This window comes from Dromaius novaehollandiae, chromosome 22 (assembly GCF_036370855.1).
Source record: "Dromaius novaehollandiae isolate bDroNov1 chromosome 22, bDroNov1.hap1, whole genome shotgun sequence".
In the NCBI taxonomy this organism is placed as follows: domain Eukaryota; kingdom Metazoa; phylum Chordata; class Aves; order Casuariiformes; family Dromaiidae; genus Dromaius; species Dromaius novaehollandiae.
The window spans coordinates 9847077-9863398 of NC_088119.1; the positions used below are offsets into that span (position 1 = coordinate 9847077).

The 16322-nt window shown below is 52.9% G+C and overlaps 1 protein-coding gene across 4 annotated transcripts in view; it reads left to right on the plus strand.

Annotated features, from left to right (window-relative positions):
* The window catches only part of MLLT6 (MLLT6, PHD finger containing), a 47803-nt gene extending 33581 nt beyond the window's left edge, over window positions 1-14222 (plus strand). For 3 of the 4 annotated variants that reach the window (XM_064524685.1, XM_064524687.1, XM_026114720.2), the window contains exons 11-20: window positions 438-619; window positions 1392-1509; window positions 5374-5440; window positions 5832-5974; window positions 6261-6449; window positions 6669-6757; window positions 7177-7532; window positions 7671-7779; window positions 9325-9705; window positions 10552-14222. In XM_064524685.1, coding sequence (XP_064380755.1) covers window positions 438-619; window positions 1392-1509; window positions 5374-5440; window positions 5832-5974; window positions 6261-6449; window positions 6669-6757; window positions 7177-7532; window positions 7671-7779; window positions 9325-9705; window positions 10552-10596 — 1679 coding nt within the window. In that variant the 3' untranslated portion in view covers window positions 10597-14222. The remainder of the gene's footprint in view (window positions 1-437; window positions 620-1391; window positions 1510-5373; window positions 5441-5831; window positions 5975-6260; window positions 6450-6668; window positions 6758-7176; window positions 7533-7670; window positions 7780-9324; window positions 9706-10551) is intronic. The other variant, XM_064524686.1, reaches the window with a different exon arrangement.
* Window positions 14223-16322: the final 2100 nt, after the last annotated feature.

Here is a 16322-nt window from a genome sequence, read left to right on the forward strand (position 1 = left end):
GGCTCAAATCTAAGCCTCAGAGGGATTGTTTCAGCCAATGCCTTATCTTGAGCCTGTTGGCATTATTAAGGAAAACATGGTGATGGAGTTACCGTGGTAGAAAGACAGTGGTGCAAAACCTGAACGCAGACATGTTTCTCTGACACAGGTGGTCTTGCTGCACTGATTCAATCTGCTAATCAGATGAATCAGGCCAGCTTTGCCCTGGGGAGGTCTGTAGTGTTTCTGCTGCTACAAGATTTGGGATGCCTTTGGGGACAGGCAGTAGCATAGCCTGGGCAGGGGGCCCTGGGTGACAGCTCCATCCCAGTGACATGCAGTAGCTCAGAGGAGATGGTCCAGGCTTCCCTGATAGCCTTGAATCCAGGAATGCAGAGAGTGGCACACTCTAACGCCCGTCTTCTCCCCTTGACATATTTTTTTTTCCTTTTTTGCAGGGATCTACACCAGTAACAAGGACCCTATTTCCCACGGGGGCGGAGTGCTCCGAGCTGTGTGCAGTACACCCCTCTCTTCCAGCCTGCTGGCGCACCAGGGTACATCGTCTCTCCCACAGCTCAACCGGTCTCCCTTTGCTAGCACCATCCCAGCCTCCTCTTCCTCGGTCTCCACCACGCAGGTAAGAACATCAGGAGCAGGGCAGGTGAGGGACTGTGGTTCAGGAGGGCATAGGACAGGCCAGTCACTGGCAGAGCAGGAGCAGTTTGTGGGCTCGGAGGAGTCCCTTTTTCCACTTTGGAGGAAGAATAACACTGTTCCCATTCGGAGGGAAGCTGCCAGCTGCAGCTTCCCTTCAGGTCAGTGGAAAGATGTAGGCAGCTATGCATCACGGTCCCCGTGGCCTGCTTCGGGGTGAGAGGAACTGCAGCCTCTTTCTCTCTGGCTGTAGCAGGAGTGCGGGCAGAGTGCTCAGGAGGCAGAGACCTGGGGCCTGGTTGTCAGCGTGTGCTGTGTCCCATGCTACTGTTCTCCTGCTGCTTGGGTGCAGCTTGGCTGGACACTGCTGCCAGTGCCAGCCCTGCCTTCGCTCTGCAGCGGGGATAACGTGGAGGATGGGGCTCGTACACCCCAGCCGGGAGGGCTGCTTGTGTGCCGGGAGACGTGCAGGCCTAGTCCTTCGTCAGGAGCTCGCTGAGAGCTGTTTTACAGGGAGGAGAGAGTTAGTTTTACAGCCCCAGTGATACGCAGCTCATTCAGACCACTTGGCTCTGAGATGAGGCTGGGAAAATGTCAGCTGTCTAGTGAGACTTCCAATGAGATATTTTTAACACTCTCTCATGACCAAGCTGGGTTCAAGAGTCAGGAAGAGATGGAATAACGCAAAGCTATTTTCTTCCAGGCATTCAGGAAGTCATTTCTCCCTGTCTCTCTCTCCTTGTTTTGCCATGTAGGTGTTCTCACTGGCAGGTTCAACATTTAGCCTTCCCTCCTCGCATATCTTTGGAAGCCCCCTCACATCTGGGCTGTCGATCAACCCACTCTTAAATCAGTCGGAAAGCAGCCGGGCAGGTACGTGAATCGGAAGGTATGTGAGTTTGGACATCCAAAGGGGTCTCCCTGGAAGAGGCAAGCCAACTGCATTCATAGTTCTCCAGCTCCCCTCCCTGCTTGCTGCCATCCTGTGTGTGTGAAAGCCGGGGGCTAGGAGATGGGGACAGCGGCTTTCTGCTCTGGGCAGGGGGTGCTTGTGTTTGCCTTAACAAGGTGCTGGCCTGCAATCCTGTAAAAGCACGTCTGCTGGGGTGTCAGCTGGATAACGTGTCCCCAGACATGTGTTAAAAAAGTGCAAGAATGTAAAACCTTCTCCACAGAAACCTGTTGTCATTTCATGCACTAAAGCTGTGCAAGCCTAGTGAAAACTACTGTGATTTTTTTTTTTTGGTTTTGTTTGTCATTATTTGTTTTTATATGAAGAGTGCTAAAAATAAGTTAGTTTGTTTATTCTTTTTATCAGAGATATCTTGCACTCTAAATTTTCACCTTCAGTTTCTGTTTTGAGTTGCTTTCTGCCCTTCCCCTCTGGCTTTGTCATGAGATGCAACAAAATCCATTCTTTTCAGCTTCCAAATGTGAATGTGCCAACAGTGAGTTACTTAAAACTGTTCATTTTTTCCCACCAAGGCAAATTCATTTTCCTTGGAAAGTTGCCTGGTTAATAAGCAGGAGACTTGAAGCATCATAAGATTTCCGCCCCCTCCCCCCCCCCCCAAACAAAATGGGCCTGTTTTTTTTTTCTTGTTTATTTATACCAGTAGCTAAGCAAACACCCTCCTGATTATCAGTTATTGCAGTTAGTGGTGCGACTGTCTCATGTTCCCCTAGCCCAGAAATGTTGGCAGCTCAGCATGTTGGATCCTGAACTCTTGGGAGGTAAAACTCTACCCAGTGTCACGCTGAGTGACAAGCAATTTAAAACACACAGTCCTCTTTGGATAATCTGACACCGGCGTGCCCTTGTTTGCTTTAACCAGTGTGCATGCCTGCATGTGATGCATGAACGAGTGCGTATGCTTGCTTACCACCTGTGCAAGCCCGTGGAGGGTAGCTGTGTGTCCGTCTGTGTGTCACTGGCAGTACTTGGTTCTTATGCCCCCCTGAGAATTTTAGCTCTGCTTGAGTGCCAGGGAAGGTAACTGTGCGACTGACACTGGTGGGAGTGAGGGCCATCACATGGGACCTCTGAGTCAGGAATGATTCAGTCACCTGGAATTAAGGAAGGAATGGGATGAGTCAGAGACTCACTCTTCCCTCATGGCAATCCACGAGAGAGGAGATGACCCACTGCCGCTTTCCCTTGGCTGTTACTTGCCAAGGTGCTGACAGAAGAAATCAAGTTAACTTTCAGGAACAGCCTTGCAGCTCAGGCACAACGTGGGGGCTCGGCAGTCTGTGTTCTGTTCCAGCCCTGCAGCTGATGATGGATGAATCATGTAGGCAAAATCCAACATACAGAGTGCTCTAAAAAGCCTCATCCTTAGTTTCCATTTCCAGGATTGCTGTTCTTGTTTCACTGGGATCTTGCAAGCTTCGGGACATGTTTCTTCCAGGTCCAGGCAGCTTTCAGGACAACTCCTGTTGTTTGTCACCTTTTAGGGCTTCTCCATCACCATCTCCTCTTGTTCGAGCTAGTGACCTGGAGGGTGTTAAGCCAAATTCACTTTTTTCCAGGAAGGTTAATTAATGAAGGTTAAACTTCCTGTGTGGCCACTTGCACTTAGAATTGTGATGTTTGATTTGATCCCGAATTGCTGAAAGGGAGGTTGTGAAGTTTTCGGTAGTCCTGCCATATCTTTAATTCAGACTGCCTTTTATGAGAGTGTCTGTGTAAACAGATGCTGTGTAGAAATAGCTTCCGTTGCAATAGTATTTGAGTTCTTTACAGTTTTAGTGTAGAGAAATGGTGTTATCCTGTCTTACAGATGGGGGAACTGAGAAACTGTTATCACTGATGCAGGTTGATACCAGGGTGCCTTTGGCAGTGCAAAAAGTCAGATTCTTATCTTCCTACTCCTTTAGCTGCTGTCTAGTTCTTCCTCCCACAATTTGTCCTGGATTCTGTCTCATTATGATGACAGGCCAAATATATTTATCTTCTGTAGTCATCCTCCAGCCTCCTTTTCATACGTGAAGCCTTGCAAAGTGCTGTCTCCGTGAGATAGCTCAGTCATCTCCTGGTCTTCTAGACAGCAGGGTGGTGCTGGCCAGGAGATAATTGGATATGGAGCCTGGTACTGTTCCAAAAAACCAAAATTGTGTATGTGCATTTTACCTCTTTGGCTTGCAAGCAAACAGTATAACAGTAACAAGCAGACAGTCAAAGTTTAGCTGAATGTTTATTTGATTCCAAATTAAAACCATTGTGGCAAAGCTGCACATAATGACTGTGGGTGTTTTTCTAAGGGGTTAGGTGGTCCTCGGATGAAAGCAATACTGAGAAGCACTACTCTAGACTAACTGTTTCCAGCCTTCTGGTAACTGGTCCTCGCTGGAGAAATTGGGAAGGTTTCATGCCTGGTGATGTCCCCCAGATCAGACTTGCTGGCCTTGTCTCCACGCGGTGCCTTGCACTGGGAGACTGCTGTTGCCTGGGAACTGCTGCTCTCAGCAATGTGGTCACCTCCAGAGGCTGGTGGCCTCTCTCCAGAAGGGCGAACCCGTTATAATTGACGGCCAGGAAGACACTCCCAAGTGGATCGAGGGGTGAGGATCCCACTCACAGCCGTCTGTAACGCAGCTGCTCATCAGCAGCCCTTTACTTGTTCTCAGCAGTACAAAATACTGCCAGTAACTAATGCCCTGCTCGGGGCATTGCCCTGTAAATCACAGCGCCTTGCAGTGTTCCCCGCAGGAGGCTTCCTGGATTCTTGCACATAAGAAATGTCTCTTATTATGTGAAGAAGAGGAGGGGCAAGCCAGCCAGCTGGTGCAGGCTATAGTCACAACATCTGACACGTCCCAGAGCGAGGGGAACGTGTGTTCACTGGCTGGCAGACAGCGGGGATAGAAAGCAAATGGCAGATAAATTCACTTCACTTTGAATTCTCTGCAGCTGGGAGACATCCCGCACGTGCACACCAGCTCCATCGCCAGCACTAGCATGTCCCAGCTCACTGGGACAGGTGTTACGGAGATCTGACTGAAGACAGTTCCTGGATTTAAGCACTGCAGAAAGGAGCTGAGCCTTTGGAAGCTTTGGAGGACTCGAGCTGGGTTTAGAGAAAGGATCCTGGTGGCACTGGGTTGCAGTGGCACCTAGGAGAGCTGAGTGGGGCTTTGCACAAGTCTGATCCATCCTTGCAGCCTCAGCAGAGAGAGCATTCGCCTTGCTTTACGGCTAAAGGAAAAGTCTCCTCCTGTCCATCGCTCCAGCTGGCAGCTGGCGAGAGACCCGGGAGCCGCAGGCAGGGCGGCTGCGAGCTGCCAGGGGCCGAGGGCAGCTCTTGCTGCAGGTCGTGCAGCGCCTTGCACCCTCCGTGCGCACCTCGGACTTGCGTCTAACGCAGCCTTAGCGATGGTGCCTGTGCAGGCAGCTGAGGGCCAGATACTGCCTTTGTGGTTCAGCTCATGCCATTAGGAAGGAGGCTGTGTTGCCTGTCAGTGACCTTCCCAGGGTGACCCCGTCCCGGTGTGACACACGGTGACACGCAACGCCACGCAGCCCCTCCTCCGCCGCCTCCCACGCCGCGCAGAGGCGCATGCGGCGCAGCGCTGTTATGCAATGACAGTGCCCTGAGCTGCTCTGTGCTCCCATCTAGCGGGGACCGCGGCGCTCGCCGTCCTCGGGCGCGGGTGACAAACCCTCGCCCGCCAGCGGCACCCGCGAAGGCTGGACGCGTATGAACACTGTGCCTCTCTGTCCCTCTCCCCACCCAGAGCCCGATCTGGAAGACTGCAGTTTTGGCTGCCGAGGGACGTCGCCCCAGGAGAGTCTCTCTTCCATGTGAGTGTCCTTCAGGGGTCCTCCGCTGCCGCTGGGCGTGGGAGTGTCACAGCGTCTGCGTGGGCGCTGCTGTACCCTGGAAGCTGTGGGGTGACACAGCAAGTAAGGGGAGAGACTGGGAGAAGCGGAGGCAGCTCCTTCCCTTCTCCTTGGGGCAAGGGGCGAGGTGGGGTGGGAGGAGGCAGCCGCTTGCCTTCCCGGTACAAGCTGAGGGGCTAACGGGAATGGAGAGCTCTCCTGAAGTGGAGCGGAGGAGGCTGCGGCTGGGAGGAATGCCGTCGCTCCCGGGGTGGGCAGGGGAAATCTGGGGGGCAGGGAGCAGAGGAGTGCCGGCGGTCCCTCCCGGGGCAGGCGAGGGAAGCGACTCTGACTTCCCCCAACCTCTCCCCAGGTCCCCCATCAGCAGCCTGCCAACCCTCTTTGACCAGACTGTGTCCTGCAGCAGCAGCGGGCAGCTGGAGAATGTTCCCCAGGCCACCCCAAACATCGAGCAGCTCCTGGAGAAGCAGGGCAATGGGGAAGCCGGCGTAAACAGTGAGTCATTCAGGGCATGGGCTGCGGGAGGAGAGGTCCTTGTGCATGTTTGTGCTGATGCCAGCTGGGATTTTGCCCACAAGTGAAGGAGCTGGGTGGGGGACAAAGCACTGACTTGTGCCAGGGGCAATACTTGGCAGCAGGACTGTGATCTGGGGGCCAGCCTGCTCCCCCAGCATGCTCTAATTGTCATACCCCGCTGTGGACCCCCTTCTCCTCTTCCCTCCATCCCCCCCATTTTCTTCCCCCTGACCCTGTCCCCCTTCCCGCTTTCCGTTCCCTGCAGTTGTAGAAATGCTCAAAGCCCTGCACTCGCTGCAGAAGGAGAACCAGCGGCTCCAGGAGCAGATCATGACGCTGACAGCCAAGAAGGAGCGTTTGCAGCTCCTCAACGTCCAGCTCTCCGTCCCTTTCCCGGTGGTGACCACCAGCAACGGCCCCGGCAGCCAGGCCCAGTACATCCTGCCTCCCAACGGTGAGGGGCTCGGTGGGAAGCGCCTCCGCGTGCCCTTTCATAGTGGTGCTCCCCAGGGCGATTGGGAGGGGGGCCATGAGGGGAGGATCTGACCAGCCATTTATTTCGCTGTAGCTGCACAGGATGTAGCTATTGGTTGTCCCTGCTGTCCCTTACTGTTGCTGTGTCAGTGTTGGGCTCCACCCCGACTCCTCATCCTCACTTCTTTCCTCTTCACAGTCTGCAACAACGATTCCCTGAGCATCAGCAAGAGCCCCCCATGCAAGAACAGCTTTGGGATCGAGAACTCGCTCTCCACCTCCTCTGAGGTACACAGGCCACCGCATCCCCCAGCCAGCTGGGGAAGGGACTTGGGGAGGGACCAGGGAAACGCAGTCGCAGTACCATGACTTCATATCCAGCTGATAAACCCTTATAGTTTTAGGCCCAGAAATGAGGTTTCTTTTCTGGAATGCCCATTCTTCAGCTCACCTCAGTGCCGAGGGTCTGAGTAGAGTAACTGGGGCTGGGAACAAGAGGTGAGAATGCTCCTAGGCTATTCTGGCCGCATCCTTAGGGATCTGTCGAAGCACGTCAGAGTTGTAAGACTGCTCTGAGCACGCACCTGCGCTTGCATTCACAGCCCCCTTTCCCACCTCCAGCTCCTGACCCTGAAGCATTCCTGGAGCTGATCTGATGTTTCACAAGGTGCCCCAGTCCGACCCTCTTGTGTCCATTTCTCCCCCAGGACCCTCATTCAGGTTGCCCCAGCAGGAGCAGCTCTTCCCTGTCCTTCCACAGCACTCCTCCGCCCCTACCCATGCTGCAGCAGAGTCCTGCCTCGCTACCCCTGCCCGGGGTGCAGCAGGTGAATGGCCTGGCCAGGGTGGCAGGCAGCGGGCTGGGGGGAGGCACCACTGCCAGCCACTGCCTCTCCACGGTGCCCATGGTGGACGGCCTGATGGGGACCCTGGCAGGAGGCCAGCAGATGCCCATCAACGGGATCCTGGGGAATCTGAACGGCGCTCAGGCCGCCCAGGCTCCAAGCGCGCTGACGCAGGCGAGCGGGCCTCCGACCTTGCAGCTCTCCACCAGCCTGAGCAGGTGAGGATGAGGAAGGGGAGCTCACGGGGACGGCCCTGCCCTCTCCAGCAGAGGCTTAGCACTGTGAGGGAGGGAGGCCCTGTGCGTGCAGGGCCACGACGGGCTGCACTGACATTCGCTGCCCTCCTCCCTTTGCAGCGTGCCCAGCCTGAGTCCCCTGACGGAGCAGCAGCGGCACGTCCTGCACCAACACGAACATCAGCTCCAGCAGCTTCAGCAGCTCCTGACTTCCCAGCCACTTAATCCGGTAAGTGTGCCTGCTGGCGCTTTTTTTATCTGATGAGCTGTTTAACGGGAAGGCCTTGCAGCAGGGAGCAGAGCTTAGGGCTCCGTCCTTCACATGAATCCCCTGCCCACGGGGCTGCCGAGTCATGTGCCTTTTCCTTGGCTTGGAGCAGCTGTGCATTGAGTGAGGAGAGCTTCAGGCAGGAAGATGGGGCACCTCCTGGAAGGGGGAGATGGGGATTTGAACTTTTTCTTACAAAGGAGCTAGTATAATCTGGGTTTCCCACATCCTGAGGGTGTGAGAACATAGTAACACTAAACCACCAAGTAAAATCGGAAGGGCTGTTACTCCTCCAGCCATCTTTGAATGCAAATCATGTCTATTCCTGCTGCCGCCACCACACTGGTCTCTGGGCTTGCAGATGCACCGAGGCCCATGGGAGAGGAGGAACTGGCTTGAGGAGGCTACTTGAGTTTAGAAAGAGAGAAGCACCAAATTGGCTTAGTCCTGAGGCAGTCAAGCCATGTCTGGGCACATTGATATGGAGAACTGGAGATGCCAGGGCGACTTGCAGCATGTAGGTGGCTGCGTACTTTAGGGTCAGAGAGAGGATCCGGCAGCTGTCCTGCGGATCTTGGCTCTGTGCCTTCATCCTCACTGATAAAATAGCAGCCCAGTCCCAGGGTCTTGTGAGAGTGACTGCATGGCTAGATAGTAAACAAGCTCTGAGTGTGTAAGGATCCATTCACTCACCCTGCAGAAGCCTCCGTGGTGTCCCTCCCCTGCAGTCGAGCTGCAAGGGAGCGTTAACAGTTCCTGTCAATGAAGCTATGCTAATTTATCTCCCATGAACTTGACCCATTGCTTTGGATACATTTCTGGGTCAAGCTATTTATAACCCGGGAAAAGCAAATTTCAAAGGGCTTCTCTTTACAGCAGCTGATGTCACTGTGTCATCAGCTGCCTCCCTATGGGTATGGAAACAATGTCAGCTCTCAACCTGCTGTATTGGTCGATGGTTGCTATAGTGATTTCCGTGATTTGGTTGGATTTGAGCACATCCCTTCAGGCGCAGGTGAGCTGCAGCCCTCCATCTCCCCAGAGCTTGACTTGCTTACACCGACCCTGTGGGACAGGTTGAGCTGTGAAGTGAGACGGGCTGGGGAAGGAAATTAACAGCCAATATAGAAGTTCAGGGAAGTGAATTCCACGGATTGCTAGAGACTTAAAATCTGTGACTCGACTGATTGGACAGAGCTGAGTAGATCTGTGTGCCTGCAGGTGTCTTAGTCTAGGTAAGCTAATCCCATGCTCCAGGATACAACGGGGTCGGAAAGGTCAGGAGCGCAGGCTGTTAATGAGCACAAGGCAGACTCATCCTCTCCCTACCTACAGACGTAGTCGGGGGGCTGGCGGCTGTCCCCGGGAGCATTGCCTGGGATGGAGCGTGCTGATATCGGTCCCAGCTTCTGGCTCATTTCCTTCCCATTTGGAGCAGGTGTCACGTGTTCCCTGAGGCCTTTTGTCCCTCCTCTGATGCCGGCTCTTCCTCTCGCTTCCCTGTAGGAGCAGCAGGCCCTGGTGTTCCAGATGATGCAGCAAATCCAGCAGAAGAGGGAGCTGCAGCGGCTGCAGATGACGAGCTCGTCCCAGCTGTCCATGACCAGCCTCCTGGCAGCCACCTCCGCCCCTCTCCTGCACTCCAGCACCAGCGCCCTGATGACCTCAGCCCCCCAGGCGCCCCCCAGCAGCAGCTCTCTCATGGCCTCCCTCTCCCCCCAGCAGCTCAATGCTAGCAATGCCCTGCTGGCTCCCCAGGCCACCCCACCGCTCAGCGCTCCTGGGAACAGCCTCATGGCTTCAGGGACAGGCATCCCACCCGTCCTTACAGCACAGACTAACCCATTTCTCAACCTGCAGGCTGATGGCAACACCCCGAAAGGAACGGTGCGTATGCTGCTAGCACTACCCTAACCCCACTGCGCTCATGGTGCTAGGCGCTGTACAGAGGCAGGGAGAGGCAGTCTGCACTGTAGCTAACTTGGGGGACCGAGGGGACCATTTATGCAACAGCCAGGACACTCCACTGGCTCTGCTGCATCCCTGACTAGACAGTGTCATGTCCTGATCCTACCTCCAGTGACTTCTGCGGGGTCCAGACAGGGTCGTGGGTAGGCGTGGAGGCCCCAGGGTGCCCTTACGTGTGCGCGTGCACACAGACGTGCAGCAGACCTGCTGCAGAGGCAAGGCAGAGACAGGCCGTAGGTTCCTCTCCATTAGCCCTCGGACTCGAACGGGACAGTGCTCCCCTTGCAGTGCTGGCCCTGCTGGAGCCCCTTGGTGAAACGTGAAGGTGACTGCATGTCGAAGCCCTGGGTTAGGAAGGAATCTTGCACCCGACCACTGGGTATAGAGAGGTTTTCAGCCTCTCTTTAACGCAGCCTTGTACTGGAACACCAGCCTCCAGGGACTGATGGTGTGGTATTTGCACAACATCCCTTTCACCTGTCTCCTCCATCCCTCCCCTGGCCTGTACCTGTACCCAGAAGGCCTGGCCCTGCTTGGAGACGCTTAGGAGCCAAAGGCCAGGGTTGAGGGGCCAGTTCGGCCTGAACTGGGCAGAGGGGAAACTTGGGGCTCTCTGCTCTCAGATGGTGGAGTCCGAGAGGTTGCGGTGAGCAGGGCCAGGTCAGCAGCACAGCAGGGCTCTCTGCTTCTGCTTCCTTGTGTTGCTGCCTGTCCAGTACTGATGCCTGTCTCCTCTGCATCTCTTTTTCTGTTTGTTTTTTAAAGAGCATGAATGAAAAGGGAGCTCCTCTTACCCAGGACAAGGGCTAAGCTCCCCCCTCACCCTGAACAAACCAGCAGCCAACTCCTCTCAACCAGGGGAATGTGGCTTTCCACAGTCAGCAACTTTGATACTGTTAGAGCAATGAGCACAAGGCTTCCAAGAAGCATTTCCTGCCGCTGGGCAATGCCAAGAGGTGCTTTGGAAGACAGTACGTCTCTGACCAAGCCCTGGTATCGGGAGGAGCGAAGGTGGGGGGCTGCCTGCCGCCCTGGTCCGTGCCACACATGCTCAAAGTGAAGCTGTGTTTCCGTGCAGAGTGGAGGAGAGAGTTAACACCAGATGCCTGCCAGTCTCCTCCCTGCCGTGAGTGCAAGCGTGTGTTTACGTGTGTGTAGCCCCCAGGCTGAGGCACTAGAGACCATGAAGCATCCTTGGCCAAGACCTTGGTGGAAGGAGGCCTCTCTGCTGAGGACTCTCCTTTCTGCACAGTGCAGAGGGATCTGGCAGTGCCCTCGGAGGCAGCAATGGATGTAACACAGCTGGGGAAGAGGGACGTGGTGGCAGTGCTTGCGTGGTCTGCTTTGTCCAGATGGGGAGGTTAAAAAGAAGTCCCATAGCTGAGATTTCTCACCTGCTTTTCATCTGCTGGGCTCTTAGGATGCTTTTCTCTCTGTAGCCATCATATGAAGCCCTTACACCTCAGCTGGATCCAAACCCAGCCTGAAAAGACATGAGCAGTGGAGCGATGGGTGAGGATTGGTGCTTAGGGAGGTGAAAGCCACCTGCTTCTTTAAAGGACGTTGCCACATCTGCTCTGCCAGCTGCTGTCGGTTCGGTGCTGTACTTTTCACATGAAAAGCACACTCCTGCTCCTTGTGCCGTCTCTCACTCTTTCCTTCCAAGGTTCCCAGAGCCCAAAACTACAGCTTGCCAAAAGGGGCTGTAGCCAGTATTACCCCTCTCCTAGCCAAGTTCAGAAGGTGCATCTGAACCTGGCAGTTGTCTCCCATGCGTAAGCTGGGAGACGGAAATGTCTGTGGGGGAGGAAAAAGAGTCCCAGTACCTGTTCTCTCTTACCCCCCACAAGAAGTAACCCTAGTCTGGCAAAAAATGTTCTTCCACTGGTCTTGGGCACTTGGGAAAAGGAATCTCCAAGCAATGGGAAAGTTGCCAGTCTCCCAAACTGTGACATTGGACCCCTTATTTGTTTTTGCACCTTTTGACCTTAACTCCATCTTGCAGCCTGGGAGCCTCAGCAAAGAAACCTGCTTCCTCTGAGATTGGATGCAATGGATTGAGTGAAGGACAGGTGGGGCAGCTTTGAGGGAAGGGGAGCATCTACGTCAAACGTACAAATCCTCCTTCCCTTCCTTGTCCCCTGGTTAAATCCAGATCTCCTGGGGGACAGGCATGAAGACTCCAGCTAACAGAAACTCTGAGGGTCTTTTTTTGTTGTTTTTTCTTTTCTTTTCTTTTTTTTTTTTTTAATTGTCAGACCTTAATGGATATTTTCAGCACATTCCCACTGCCCCTAACTGGTTTGCACTATTCAAATTTGTCAGCAGTGGGTCTGTGCTGATAGTAGAGAAAAGCTCTATAGGCAAAACTCATCTGCTAAATAACTTCCTTTTGGGGGGGGTGGGGGGGGTGGGAGGGATATTATCACCACAATGGTTGAATAAGGCTAAAAGGTGAGAAAATACCCTTCTGATCTCAGCCTCCAGTTCTGTGAACTGAGCAGAATGTTGCTGTCTGCTCAGAAATATATATATATATTTATAAATATATATATATAAAAAAATAAAGAAAAGCTAATGTTTTAACAATGTCAGGAAGCTAATAGGAAGTTGGAGATGGCAGCTAAAAGTGAAAATGCAGAAGAAAAAAAAATACTTTCTCTCTTCCTAGCAGTCTCTGCAGTATAGGCACAGATAGGAGCTCCTGGAAACGTGGCTCTCGCTAACACATTCCCTGTCCCCAGCTGGCTCCTGAGGAAGTTAAGGGCCAAGATGTGCCAACTTCTACCAGCCTGGTACATTTACAAAATGTCAACGATATCTTATGATATCTTTTTAGTTTCAAATGGTTTAATTTTTTTTTTTTTCTCCTTCCTGTCCCTGAAATTGCTCTGGCACAATTGTGTGCTTGCACTTTTTGTCTCCCCCCTCCTCCCCAGCTCCTCCCCTCTGCAAACAGAGGTACTGCCCAACCCGCCCCCGTCCCCGGGACCCTCCGCTCCGTAAAGGACCCGCTGCCACGGCGGTGGTCTGCCTCGCGCTGCCCGGGCACAACATGCAGCGGGGCTGTTTCAGAGGCTGCCACGCTAAATTCTGGCCCTGAAGTGCCCTGTTTGTGCATGTAATGCCACATGTACAGAGGGCTGCAGCTACCAGCCTTCGGCAGGCAAATGGGTCTGTGGGATTTGGGAGCAGATGTCCCTTAGTGGTGGAGTGCTGGTTTAGGTCAGCAAGATGGTGGACAGAATTGCCAGAAGTAAACCAGTGGCTGTTTAAATGTGCAAATATGGTATTCTGCCAGCTGCTTGCTGATCTGGATTTGCTTTTTTGGTTGGTTGGTTGTTTCCCCTCTCCTTACTCTAACATCCCAAATTTGAGTTGCCACCTGTTCTGCTGTCATGCCCAGAATGATCCGTACCACAAGGGCTTGACGTTGTGCCTAGATCAAAATGCTTCAAAACTTAACTGCGTTTCAAGGTTGGAACTCGAAAACAAGTCAGCCTGGGAGCAGGAAGAGCGGGGTGGGCAGCGGGGGAGTCTGGTTAGCGTCTGTCCCTTTTGTAGTTCTGGCCAGATCTAGTGACATACAACACCCGTCATCTCCCAGGGCAACAAAAACCTCCTTCGAGTTGCTGATTTGCAACCTGTGCTTCCCAACTCCTTGTGCAACGACAGGAGCTTCCAAGGGCTCGGGGAAGGTACCCGGAGGTGAGCTTGCAGGCAGGAGGCTGAAATGCGCCGTACAGGGCAAATACCTGGGGAGCCCGCGCATCAGAGGCTGGAATCAGGACTGAGTTGGAGGGATCTGTTTGTAGACAGGCTCTCCGTTAAACACGGAGATGTCCCAGTTGGGGCCGAGTTGTGCTGCGTTCCTGGTTGCCCTTGCTGGGTGTCAGGCGTGCCCGCTTACTTCTGCTCATGGCGGTAGTTTGAGTACGAAGCCTCTCTGCTCCCTGGGGCTTCCTCGAGTGGGTAGGGGAGAGGCTGGAGATCACAAGTGGGGAAGAGACGTATAGCACTTACACGTTTCTCTGACATCTTCCAAAGGTGCCTGGTCCCTCTGCCTTGTCTGACCACCTCAACCTGTCCCAGAGCCAAAGGTCCCTTTGGCAGGTTGAGGGGAAGAGAAGGGGGCACTTTTGGAAGGTTGACATTAAACGTTTGTATCTTTGGGGAAAACGAGGTAGAGCAGGGGAAAGGAAAATAAAAGCTAAAGATTATCTGTGTTTCAGTTGCACTGGGGTACGTTTCTTTACCCGTTTTGATGCTAATGTCTCATTTAGTATGTTGCATGTGTCTTTTTTTGTTTTGATTTGTTTTTTATTAAATAAAAGAGAAAAATGTGTATATTTTTGGCAATTTAAGGTAATGTAGCTAAGATATATTTTTTTCACGCTGCTTGACTTCTTTATTATAATAAATAATATTAATATTAATATCAAAGACTTTTTTTAATACAGTTAGGGTTTCAAAAATTAAATAAGAATAGGGTCTGTGTGATTAACTTCCTGTCTATGTGCTGAAGTCTGTTCCCTGCAGTGGGCTTAAGTGCACGCTTAGCGCTGTCCTGAGTAAGCGATGCTTTAGGGGAGGCAGGCGTGAGGCACCGGGAGATGTTTTCAGCCTGTCTCCACGGGAGCTTTGCTCCTAGTCCGTCCTAGTCAGACGCTTCTGGCTGGTTGGTAAAGGGAGACCAGAGAAAGGGAAGAGCATTTGGTGGTGGTGGTGGGTTGGGTTTTTGTTTTTTGCTTTTTTTTTTTTTTTTTTTTTTTTCCCCTCTCTGTTTGCAAAGAGGAGGCAGTTTAGCCCTGATGATGATGTCTTAACCTTGACCCTGCCAGGAGAGGAGGGAGAGGCTGAATGCTGACTCTGGCCTCCCCTGAAGGGACAGCAATCGCCTATTTTAATCAGCAGAGATGTCCCCAAACCAAGCCCTGTTGACCTTGGCAGTTTCCCAGCCGGCTCCGCTGCCCTGGATTCTCCAAAGAGTTTGTCTTCTCTCGCAGGCACCGAAGGGAAGGGCTCGCTGTGTCTCTGCCTTCGTTCTGTTTTTCCCCAACAGCCCTGCATAGCTGGGTGATGAGGTCTCTTAAAAATATGGTTTGAAGGGACGTCCTTATCTTGAGAAAACAGCTCCTGCTTTTGAGTGCTCGGCTCTTAGATCTGGCCTGAAATCTGAACAGGTTGTGCCTCAAAACTGTCTGCTTTCTGGCTCAAGGACAGCTCAGAGCTCTCAGTCAATGGGCTCTGTAGTTCCGCCTTCCCTTTCTGTTTTTAAATTGGAAGCTGTTTGTATTGACCTTTTGTTTTTTCCCAACCATATGTGCACATCTGGTATGTCCCATCCGCCTGGCTGGATCTGCGGTCCCTCCGAGTTACCAGGACTCCCCTAAAAGGTAGGGGAGAAGTTCTCCCATAGCACCTGCTTCTTCCGTGGTGCTTTTCCTTTCTCAGATTGCTTTACGCGAGCAGTCAGCATCGTTACCTGCGGAGAAATTGGAGGCCAAGGAATTTGCCCTGGTTTCTCCAGACAGCCAGCAGCAGGACTGGGGAGAGTCCTGGTCTCCTGAGACCAGCGGAGAGTTCGTTGCATAGAGCACGACCAAGGTTGTCAGGAAGGGAGTGCGGAGGGAGCTAGAGACACGGCAACTGATAGGTTTTGTCAAGGGTGTTCTTGCTCATTCAAACAGTTCTCTGGCAGAAGGAGAGTTTTCCAGGCAAAGGCTGGTCTTGCCGAGTTGGATTGTCAAATGCTTTGGGTCATTGTGGGAAACTTTTGGCTGTTAAAGTCAGTTGGATGGAAATGGAAGTTTGGCGTCTGGTTCTGAGAACTCGGTTGCTCTTGGCTGTGTAGCTGCTAGCTGCAAAACTTTGTCTTCGTGCATAGAAACATTGGAGATGGAGCAGATTCCCCACTGCTGCAAATGGTGTCTGAGGGTGGACAGCAGTTTGTGCCAGCTAAGGAACTTGTCCCACGGTTTCGAAGTCTGCAGGGAAATGCTGTGCTCCTTGTTTCAGACCTTTGGCATGAAAGTCGTTGGAGAAGTGCCCTGCACAGGAGGAAGTTCTCCTGTGAAGCTGGCAAATGTGGAGAAGAAAGTGTGTTAGTGCTGGTGGTGCAGGTTGGGAGGAAGAAGCGGGGGATGCCTGTGGAGCACTAGGGTTGTAGAGCCAGTTCCCCTGTGTTTCTTGGAGCCCTGAAACATTCTGCAGAAATATTCAGCTTCTTTATGTTGACTTTTTCCTGGCATGGTTCTCCTCTTTCCACCCTCTACCCTCTTGGTAGCATTTCTGTTTCCATTTTGCAAGGATGGGGACAGGAGGGGCGTGTGCGGGTGGTGCTGAGCTCTGTACATTGGTTTTGTGCCTGGTGAGCAGGTTGTTGCATCTTCTTGGACAAGGAAGAAATATATCTATAGCAGGTGCATGATCTGCTGCAGAAAATAATTCTTCCACAAGCCTTAGATCCTACGGACTTCACTCCAGGCCTCTTCCAGCCCTTCATCAGGGTGTCACCTGCACGCAGCTCTTGTACA